Source organism: Lytechinus variegatus, chromosome 6 (assembly GCF_018143015.1).
Source record: "Lytechinus variegatus isolate NC3 chromosome 6, Lvar_3.0, whole genome shotgun sequence".
Lineage (NCBI taxonomy): Eukaryota > Metazoa > Echinodermata > Echinoidea > Temnopleuroida > Toxopneustidae > Lytechinus > Lytechinus variegatus.
In genome coordinates, this window is record NC_054745.1 from 12802543 (window position 1) to 12814561 (window position 12019).

Here is a 12019-nt window from a genome sequence, read left to right on the forward strand (position 1 = left end):
GTCAGGGGGGGTGGGTGCCTCCCCCCCAAAAAAAAAGAAGGGAAAAAGAGAGAAGGAAAGGAAAAGGGAGGAAAGGTAGCTTTGTGTTTTTTTTCCCTTTTTATTTTTTTTCTTCTCAAAAGAGAAACTCCTTCCTTCTTGCTCTATATTTTTATATGAAATTTGCTTCCGCGCTGTGCGTGGTTAAATGACAATATTGAAGTTCGCAATTTCTTCCCCCTACCCTTTCTCTAACCCTATTTTTTTAAATCTGCTATATGTATTTCTTACCAGTTAAAGTTCAAATGTATATAGGGCATGGATTTAGAGTAAGGTTAGGCCGAAGTATATGAAGTTATCCTTTTTTTTTGATCGCGCAACTTCTGGTCGGGTCGGTTCCGGGCGGGTAAAATCTTTATATCAGTTTCTGCCGTCACCTCCATAAAGTCAACACCTCCCGCAGCTTTTCAGCTCATTACTGAACAACCATAATTTTGGGGGAAACTGGGCCCGTATTCCATAAACAAGATAAGCTTTTTGCTTAAGTCTTAGCAATTTGTCTTAGCATTTTGCTTGTCTAAGAAATCTTCCCTAACAATATTCTATAAACTTTAAGACATTTGTCTCAAGTCAGGCAATATGGCTAAGCCAAAGTCTCAAATTCTATGACCTTCAGTGACCTTCTTAATGATAAATTGCTGCAGAGGTCACTGCAACAAACTTGCAAAAATGTGACTAAAGTTGTTTTTTCTTAAAAATTTGGATTTTATTGAAACTAATTACAACTATTATAGTAAGAGAAGAGCATTCATCACACATATAAGGTAAGCATTTTTAATTCAACTTATCTATATTTTTGTTAATTACCAAAACATTTCAATCCCAAACCGAGTGACTTGCACAGTTTTTTTGTGTATCAGTCCCATATATTACTTTTCATGTATTGTTTGTCAAAATATAAATTGAATATATTCCTCTCGACATCTTTACTCTATCTTCAGTTTAAGTAGACCTAGGCCCCCTAAGGGAAAACTTTTGTAACTTTTGAGACTAGTCTTGGGTCTAACATTAGGCCTAGATCTAGCCTAGGCCCAATTAGATCTATAATATTCGTCTGTTTGCAGGAGTATTAAACATTGTCATTGTTTTTTACTTTTTTTTACTAGTTTCATGAAGGCTGCAAAACGTAACTTTGACCTTCGTTAGTCTAATAGTAGTGGCATGCCATAGCCCATAGTGGATCGAGCAACCGAGACTGAATCTATATAATACATCATATAGGCCTAGACCTATATTAGTATTGGTCTAGGCCTAGAACAACATTCAGGACTTAGCCTGGCTTAGCCTTACTTAGGACAGGGATAGATTTACATGTAGGACTAGAATAGATCTGACTTAGAGTTAGGCCTAGATCTAGCCCTAGACCAAAAGCTTCTGTCTCCGACTGTAGGCCTATTTTGTTTTTTCTGCTAAACTACGAGTACGACACTCGACAGTCTAACAACATTAAGTTGGACTAGACCCTAATCTCACCAATGTGATACCTATGACAGTAAAAATTGTCAGAAACTTTTAAATAAATTCCCAGAAACGACGGTTATTCCTGTCTACAGTGCTACTGCTAGGCCTATCGCTATGGCATATGCATTGCTTGCCAACTACGGTCTACGCCTAAAGTTAGATCTAGGCCTAGTCCTGACCTAGACATCTAGGCCTATGTAGATTCTAAGTAGATCTAGGTCTACTTTTCTTTTAGGTCCTTATGTTTGTTTGGAGGAGTTCTTAATTTATATATTTTGGGGAGTTTGTTTAGATCTAGGTTTCTAGAAAACAGGCCTAAAGTAAAGCCTAGACCAATAGCTCAGTCTAGACTGGGGCCTAGGCCCACATTTATATAAAAATTTACTTTAGGTCTAGGCAACCTAGCCTATAGTATTATGGCTATACTTTCTTCTATTCATTCTAGATTCTATTTCTAGCCTAGCCGGTAGCCCTAACGTTAGGACTGGCTGATCTAGTCAGACTAGTCTACTGTTTGATCTAGAATCTCTAACGTAGGCCTAGATCTAGAAGAAAAATAAGACTAAAAGCTAGACCCTATCTAGATCTAGTAGAAGTAGAACTATAACAATCTAGGTGTTAATAGTTATAGGTCGAGATCTAAAGTAGAGACTTGTAGACTCTATCAAAATATAGATTCTAGTTCTAAAAAATAGTAAATGTAGGATAGTCTAGATCTATTCATCTTACAGTAGGCCTGAAAAAGGAAGCAGGCTAGGGATCTAGCATTAAGTTGAATCCAGCCAAATGTGAATTTCTTCTTTTTAGCTCCAAAGTGCTGGTACATCTTAGTAAAATCCACATCGACTCAATCTCATTTTCTGGCCTCACTGTAAATCTGTCAAGTTCTTGTCGCAATCTCGGTATAGTTTTTGATTCTCACATGTCTAATCACATTTCTTTTATTTGTAGATCAGTTTGCTACCAATTGCGAAACATTGGTTTTATTAGGAAATACTTGTCTCGACCGGCCACAGAAAAATTGGTTCACGTAACAAATTTTCCAATATAGACTATGTCTTGCAGATCTATACCTCAAAATCAATGTGTGAGCCAACTTTTATAAGAATTGGTTGAAAACTAAAAAGGGTTTCAGACCACAAGATTTTCACCTAATTTCATTATATAATATGTTGTTACCTTGGCAACACGATTTCTGATACAGACAAAAAATATTCTTGCACATTTTCAACTCAAGGCTGATGTGTGTGCCAAATTTCATGAGCATTGGTTGAAAAAGATGAAAGAGTTTGAACTACAAGATTTTCGTTATATAATATTTCGTTACCATGGCAACATGATTTTTGATACAGGCAAAAATATGTCTTAGACAGCTGCAACTCAAGACTAATGTGTATGCCAAGTTTTTAGGAGAATAGACCAGTTGAAAACTGATAAAGTATTTCAATCATAAGATTTTCATTTATTTTTGGTATTTTTTTTGTTACCATGGCAACACAATTTTTTATGTAGGCATAAAATATGTTTTGCACATCTTCACATCAAGACTAATGTTTGTGCCACATTTAATGAAAATTGGTTAAAAACTGAGGAAGTAGTTAGAACTGCAAGAATTATACATAATTCTTGCCAATATATACCGTTACCATGGAAACACAATTTCCGACACTTGCATAAATGTGTCTTGCACTTCTTTTCCTCAAATCCAATGTGTGAGCCAACTTTCATGAGTATTGGTAGAAAATTAATGAAGTATTTTAAACGGCAAAATTTTGGCCATAATATACTGTTACCATGGCAACATAATTTCTGAAAAAGAAAAACATCTTCCACCTCCTTACCTTAAGACCGATGTGTGTTCAAAATTTCATGAAAATCGGTTTAAAAAATGAGGTAGGAGCTCGAAATGCAATATAGGTATAAATTATAAAATTTTGTTGGCTGAATTACCTTGAAACTAATACACTTAAGACAACTCACAGCTGTCTTAAAGTTAGGGCTAAATTCTTAGCCATGTTGTATTTATGGAATACAGAATCTGCAGTTTTAAGAAAAGTTACTTAGCCATTCATCCTATATCTGTCTTAGTTGTGCAAAACCTCTTAGCCAAATTCTAAGACAAAATTCTTAGCCAATTCTTTATGGAATACGCGTTTTGGCTAAGATTTTTATCTTAGACAGAAAAATAAGACAAAATGCTTAGATTTTTGACTTAAGCATGCTTATCTCGTTTATGGAATACGGGCCCAGGTTCCTAATTTAAGCAATATAATGTGTAAATGACAAATCATATACCAATTAAGTTTATGGGCTGTTTTATAAGTTACAAAATATAATAATGAATGCAAGGTCTTTTACTTGATAATAACTCAAAGAAGCATGTTTCGAAATTAGGGTTTTCACTATATAGCTGGCATTTATTGAGGTATACAGCTCTGTTGGTAGAGAGGGGACTTCAGATTCTGATGACCTGAGATTGATTCCCACCTGGTGCACTAGTACCCTTTGGTAAGGCATTAATCCTCATTACCAGGTCACTCTGAGAGGACCTTAAGCTGTCAATCCTCTAGTTGCTTTCTTACGAACATTCATGCTTTCTTATAGCAATCAGGTAAAAAACCCCACCAAGTCTGTGACATCATTCTGTGGTAGGAGTGTTGGAATATCATAAGTTTGAGCACAACAATTTTGTTTTTGAGATAACACATTTGATTTTGGAGAGAGAAAGAGACAGGTTTAGGGTAGCCTTTAAACAAGGCCCTGTGTCTGTTGTGATATTTACATCACATTCCTATACGACTGGAGAAAAGACTAATCGCAAGAAGCCGAGTGAGTGCGAGGATTCGGCGCTCAGCCACGGCCACTGGGCTTTTGGGAACCTGACTTTGATTTCTTATGTTAACCATTGTTTCCGAGCCGGAATCAGCGAACGTATCTTGCATAACGTGAGCATCCCAGTGTGTATGCCATAGGTGTGTAAAGATCTTCGCATGCAGGTCGCAGGCACCATACACAGACTTCACACCTCCGATCCCGTTAGCGAACGAACCACGAGGAAAGGCAATGCGAAGCTGCTGTTCTGATTGGGGAATATTCGGAGGGTGACTAACTAGCATACTCATGAATAATTTATAGCGGTGACAAGCGGTGCAAGTCATGTTCTAAATTGCCCTCACGACAAGTCGTTTGGCTCGCGCGTTCACTCGGGTATCCTGACGAGTAATAGAGCAAAGTTGCGAGGGCCTTGTCAAAAGGCTAGGTTTGGGGAGGAAGGGAGGGAGAGAATGAGAGAGATTTAATAACTCACCATTAGGACTATTCATTGTGTGATCTGTATCCGGTCCAAGGTATTCCAACGAATCAGAATCGTTGTGTTTCAGCCAATCAAAATCATCGTTAAGAGATTGCTCCCATGAGCACATATCATTTTCAAATGTACATACTGAAGCTGTAAAAGATCAAAACAAAAATTTGGGTTGACTTTGTTTCCTTATACTTATAGTGTAGTCATTGTGTTTTAGCCAATTAAAATGATTCTTTATAGATTGCTCCCAGGAGCACATATCATTTTCAAATGTACATACTGAAGCTGTAAAGATCAAAACAAAATTGAATTTGGGTATATATTTTTCTTCTACTCTTCGACAATGAACAAGATTGGAAAACAATAATAAATAACAAATAAATTTTTACATATGATCATGTTCAAATCTACACACCAAGGCTGTAAAAAATAAAAACAAAAGTGAATGAACAATGATGAATTCAATAAATATATTTCTTTATATAGCTTACATTACTCGATTTCAATAGAAAAAAAAAATTATTAATAATAGTGGCGCAGATTTAAAGAGTGAACATCCTGTCGAGTGACACTTATGGCGCTAACTGAATATCAGGTTTTATGTATATAAAACAAGCTACAAACATTACAAAATATACAAATTAACCTAAAATGATACTTTGCCAACTTACGACATTCTTTTTCATCACTGCCATCATCGCAATCAAACTTGAAGTCACAGAATTTAGTAATAGCAATGCAGGATCCATCATCACAAGATCGTTCACCTGTGTTGCAGTGAGGGGCACCTTGAAACAGAGAGAACAAGAAATAATATTTTTCTTGTTCATCCTTCAAATTTCATCATTGTTAAAGAGAAATTCCAGTAGTTGCAGTAAATGCTGATTTCATGAGAAAGTCTGTAAAACCAAGCTTAATTGTCAGAATATCATCGAGGATCTAGATCTGGTACAGTTACATAAACTGAACTTTGTGAAATCTTGAAATCTACGCTGAAAAACGTTCACACTGAACATCACCAACACAGATAGGCACACGTGGGACAGTGTATTATTATTGCTGGAATAAAGACCCGACGGAAGTGGCCGAATCCGCGCTTATTTTGCTTATTTCTCAGCAATTACACAATTTCTTCCAGAATCCTTTGGCACATATTTTTTATTCATACAAACAGACACTTGGGTGGTCATTATATTAGATTCTGCAAAAAGTCATTTTGAGATCGTTACCAAAACTGGAATTTATCTTTAAACATTCACAATTCTTTTTTAGAGCAGAAATGCCTGTGTTGTTGTACAATCCATGGATACATTTATTGGCAGGAGTGTGTAGGGTCTGATCGGGTGAGACTACTCATCCGATGCACACTTCACACTTTTCAACATTTAAAAATATTTTTTTCATTCAGAGCATAAATATGCATATCTAGTTATACAACGTTGTATTGTTGTACAATCCATGGATATATTCATTCGAAAAAGTAGGGTCTCATTTGGTGTGACTACACATCCTGTGCAAACTAAATCTTAATTTAACATTCAGAAACACATTAGTGGCAAACATAAAGTTGCGCATACATGTATCTAGTAATGCACCATTGTGTTGTAAAATTGATGGCAGTACTTACTTGAAGGAGTAACCTTTATGGGGAGGGTCTGGTCTGGTGAGACTACACATCCAGGTGTAAATGATATATCATCAAGACTCATGTGGTCATCACTGCCACCTGCCACACCCTCTATTAGAACCTAAAGGGAAAAACAAAATAAATGAAAATCTCACTTGAACATACATTCACCCATTCCAACAAAATATATCACTCAAAACAATGCAATTAAATACCAAAAATGGTACAGTATTTTACTTGAGCGAAATACCGGGTAAAATATTCAAATTTTTTGTTTAAGTATCAAATTGAATACTGGCCCGAGGCCCGTTGCATGAAAGTTACCATTATGTTAACTTTACCATCCATTGGTAACTTGCATGAAATCCTTGATTCTGATTGGCTGTTGATCATCATTACCATGCTTTGGCAAGAGGAAGCAAGTTGCAAAAGTATCATTTGTTGCAAATGAGCAATATGTGTTTGTCATTACATAGGCGTCAATGCAATTTAACAGCATATTTTCTTCAATATCTTTCCATAGAACGATCATCTCTTCCTCGAAATTTGTCTGAATGTGCAACATACAAAGGGTGTTTCAGAAACAACAATAACTCAAATTTAACTGATGTGTCATTTGCTTCCTTTTGCCAAAATTGGGCAGCATAGTGGTTACCATTGAATGACAAAGTTACCATAATAGTAACTTTTATGCAACGGGCAACAAAATCACAAATTTCTTACCTGGAATTTACTTCCTGAGTCAAGGTCAACGATACCTCTCAGCCATACATCTCCCTGTGGGCCTGATTTTGACCAGATGGATTGTGGGTAATCAGAGAGGGATATTAGGGTCATGACCCTCAGTGTACCGACGTTAGCACCGTTCATGTGGTACCAAAACCTCATCTGTGTGGAAGATGAAAACAAAATCATAGATCGATATTGATAACGACAGATGATATGGATAATAACAATAATAACAAAATATCTATTTATATAGAGCAGTTACTATGTGCATATACTCAACTGCGCCTTGATACTTGGTATCAGATTATCACCCTGGCTGTAGCTGAGACACCGTATTAATAGGCGCTGAAGCGTTCAAGGAATAAATCCTACCGGGTACCCATCCATCTCACCTGGGTCGAGTGCAGCACAATATGGATAAATTTCTTGCTGAAGGAAATTATGCCCTGGCTGGGATTCGAACCCACGACCCTCTGTTTCAAAGTCTGAAGACTAATCCACTGGGCCACAACGCTCCACATATCGATGATACAGATGGCTTTATGATAATGATGATAACACCATGTTGCTAATAAAGGTTGGATATTTTGATTGTTGGAATCATTTCTTCGTTTAGTCTCATTTGACCAGGAGCATTCAGGCAAAAGTAAATCATGCAAGACATGTCATCACCTTACACACCTACTGACTGGTGCTATGAAAGGCAACCCCTGCCCTTTGTCATAACGTTGGTGTGCTTGTCCTTGACGAAAGAAGTTCAATTCAAAATTCAATTACATAATTCATTTTAAAAAGATTCATTTAAAAAAAACAAATCATTTTTTCAGCAGTATTTTTTGTTCTTGTTTCACTGTGATGCAATAGATTAGATTATGATAAACAGTTCATAATCAGGAAGAGGCTCAATTTTAATGAAATCCACTATGTGATTGCCATGATTACGGACAAAAATTAAGGAAACCATTAAAATATTTCCTCATGGTAAGAACGAATTTCAAAAGTAAGTAATGAAACATAAAATATATCTCACCTGGCAATCACCAGCAGTATTCGGCCGAGAATAAACAAGACCATCAAGTCTTGCTCTCTTATTGACATCAGTGTCGTAGGTATAGAGGTAGAGATAGTGTCCTGTAAAGAAGATCAATCATGAAAGAGGATAATTTATATTAGTCCCATTTCACATCATAGAAGGAGGAAGAGGAGAAGGACAAAAAATTGAGAAAGAAAAAAGGAAAAGGAAGAGAAGAGAAAGAGAAACAGTATATGAGAAGCAGAAGAATAGAAGATGAGAAGGAAAAGAAGAAGAATGAGGAAAAGATAAAGAACAAGAAGAGGAAGAGGGAGAAAAAACAGAATAAGAAAATAATAACAAAGAGAATAAAGGGAAACCTGTTGAGAAACCTAGCAAGTTACAATGGTAAGTTTGAAGTGTAAGCAACTGCTGTCAGTATCTCACCCAATGGAGTATTTAGGGTGTGGTCAACACCAGGGGCACCAATCGGCATCCCTTGAATACCGGTATCAACAACCTTCAAGATAGGCTCCTATAAACACTTACCTGAAGAAGTATTTAGGGTGTGGTCAACACCAGGGGCGCCACCCTGCACCCCTCGACTACCCAGAATCCACAACCAATCAAGATCACCTCCATTACACTCTCTTATCCCTTGTTAAAAAAACCCCATACAGTATCATGGTATTACTATGGTACATTACTATGGTATTACTATGGTATTCATATGGTATTACTATGGTACTTCTGTATTTTCAAATAGTACTTTCCGATTCCGTATGGTACTTCTGTGGTAGTACTATAGTACTAATGAATACCATGGATACTATGGTAATACTATGGTAATACCATAGTAATACTGTAATACTGTACTGTATGGTACTTTTTTACAAGAGATCCATTATGATTATTCAGGGTGAGATTGGCGCCAGTTGGCTGCCACCCGTCCCTGTTGATTACCCTTCATTCACAACCAATCACAATTAAACACTCACCTGATGGGGTATTTAGGATGTTATCAACACCAGGGACGCAATCCTGCACTCCTTGGTTTCCCTTCATCCTCAACCAATCAAGATCATCTCTAATAACCACTCCCCAAATGGAGTATTTAGGGTGTGGTCAACACCAGGGGTGCAATCCTGCACCCCTTGGTTTCCCTTCATCCTCAACCAATCAAGATCATCTTTAATAACCACTCCCCTAATGGAATATTTAGTGTGTTGGCAACACGAGAGCGACCACCCTGCCCCCTCTAATTACCCTTCATTCACAACCAATCACCAATGAACACTCACCTGAGGGAGTATTTAGGGTGTGGTCAACACCAGGGGCACCACCCTGCGCCCCTTGATTACCCGTCATCCACAACCAGTCAAGATCATCTTCTCTGTTCTGGCTCCAGTCACAAAGATTAGCTTCAAAGTCACATCTCTGATATAAATCTGAGAACAACAAAAAAAAACCATTGAGGATATTACACTATGTGCACCTTGCACTGGCTTGTACTTAGAAGCATAAAGTTTAAACAATCAGATAAGACACTTAATAGATGTACATCATCGGAAAGAGATATATATCTTTTATTTTAAATACATAATTTTTTAGCCATTCCTAAATAAAAACCATATGACTTACCCTAGTCATTATTACAAATTTTGCAATGCAATGAAAAATATATCATCACTATTGAAAAGTGCAAATTGGCAATTCTTGAATAATATTTTACCATTATCCTTCATTTTGACCTAGATCGTCTCCATAATTTTTAAGACTATTTATGTAAATACATGTAGTTAGTTAATATGGATGTGTATAGCCAACACTCACTGATGCTTCATGCTTTGCTCATGTATAGAGAAATTGGTTCATATCTACTAGAGATTGTACAAACTCATTACTATGTATCTCTTTTATAAAAATTACTTTTTTCTTTCTTGTTAACCCTGAGGGTGCATGTTCAAACCTTTTATACATGGAAATTATGGGATCCAATATTCAAGGAATCAATAGATGCTTGTTCAGATTCATATCAGTGATAGGTCAATATGCCATCACATGATCATAGCTGCAAGGAGAGCAATTGTTTTATTCCAAGTTTTGATGTCACCACGGTGAATATAACTGCGTTGTAAATGGCGACTGTATATATACTGAGGTGACATCGCTCACTGCTTAAAAGCTGAAAGTTTGCTTGATGTATGCACTACAGTGTACACATTGATTACTTGAAGCACATGTTAGCTGTGTTAAAAAAAATATTATTCAGATGGATCAGAGCTGCAAAAAAATTACCATAAAGCAAATGGAAAATCTGAATGTACATATATGATACATAACAGATATTGACTGGAAAGATGCAAATAACATCTCAACTCCCTCTAAAGCTATATTTCTCCCCCCCAAAAAAATATTTTCTCTCAGCACTTCGAGCTTTGGGCAAAACATAACTCTCTCTGAGGGGAAATGAAAAGTTATATTCAACCTCATGTTTGGCAATTTCTGATACCAGGGTCCCGTAACACAGAGGTTAGCAATTGATCGTATGCTTGATTTTTACGATTGATTGTACATTTCTGTCAATGCAATCAATCGCAGGAAAATGTTCTATGATCATTTACTAACCTTTGTGTTACGGGCCCAGGTGGGTGTTTCGTAAAGCTGTTACACAAGTCAGGAGCGACCTTAAGAACAACTGGTCACCCTTATTTATTGTGGTAAATGGTATACACCAAACGTTCATTGGTGATGATTTAGCACGTAGAAAAAGGTTCATTCTTAAAGACGCTGTTAACCTTCAAACAACTTTATGAAATGGCCCCAGAATACTACTCCAGTAAAATACTGATTTTTTTTCTCACCACATGTCCTTTCATCCGTCCCGTCCGTGCAATCATCGGAGTAGTCACATTTCTTGGAGAATGGAACACACAGAAGATTATCGCATTGAACCTCACACGGGCTATAGGATTCCACCTTGCATCCAGTGAGCATGATGTCATCGACAGCAACGACATCATCATCGTCCGACATGACTACAACAAATTTGATCTGGGGAGGAGAAAGTACATGTAGCATGAGTAAACCACGCTTGGTTGAACCTATCAAAGACTGAACAAATAAAATGCACACTAGATACTATGCAAAAATTATGCCTAATTAAGAGCTAGCAACATGAACAAGAACATTTTAGTAGCTTTGAAACTGAAAATCAGCATTTTGATGAGGAAATCAGTATTTTCCAAGAAATAAAAAAGGCAACACATGAAAATGAAACTTTAGAAATCACACGTTTGTATAAACCATCAATATCTATTTAATTTTTCAGTACTACTTGGCGGCTCTGATTATTGAATTATGAAAGAAATAAATATGCGATCGAAAATTCTGTCTCACAATTGCTGAGCAACAGGCCTTTTGAAGGTTTCACACCCTCGACTCATGAATGCACTCTTTTAAAATGCCTAGTTACTTGATTAAACAAAGTTGTATTCAAAATTACATAAGGATTTTTGTAATCAATACTTGGTCAGTTCATACAAGGTATTTTATCCAACTTTTGAGTTGGTTAATAAGAAATTCTATGAGTGTATACTGAAAAGAAATGGTAAGAATTCTGGAACAGGGCGCCGTAACATAAAGGTTAGCGATTACTCGCTAAATGAAATGACCAATCAAGATCCTCGTTGCATGCGCATCTTGCTCAGTAGACTGATTATGAACCAATCAGAATTGTTCTTTGAAATCAATCGCTAATCTTTGTGTTACGGGACCCTGGACTCTATTTCTACTTTGTTTTGATTTTTGTGGGATATTTTTTCAAATATATTTATTCAATTATTAA

At 36.6% G+C, this 12019-nt stretch overlaps 1 protein-coding gene across 1 annotated transcript in view; it reads right to left on the bottom strand.

Annotated features, from left to right (window-relative positions):
- The window catches only part of LOC121416844 (MAM and LDL-receptor class A domain-containing protein 2-like), a 66146-nt gene that overhangs the window by 7098 nt on the left and 47029 nt on the right, over nt 1-12019 (bottom strand). The window contains exons 42-48 of the mRNA XM_041610361.1: nt 11037-11226; nt 9474-9620; nt 8191-8291; nt 7155-7319; nt 6432-6552; nt 5476-5592; nt 4808-4948 (exon numbers count right to left, since the gene is read on the bottom strand). Coding sequence (XP_041466295.1) covers nt 4808-4948; nt 5476-5592; nt 6432-6552; nt 7155-7319; nt 8191-8291; nt 9474-9620; nt 11037-11226 — 982 coding nt within the window. The remainder of the gene's footprint in view (nt 1-4807; nt 4949-5475; nt 5593-6431; nt 6553-7154; nt 7320-8190; nt 8292-9473; nt 9621-11036; nt 11227-12019) is intronic.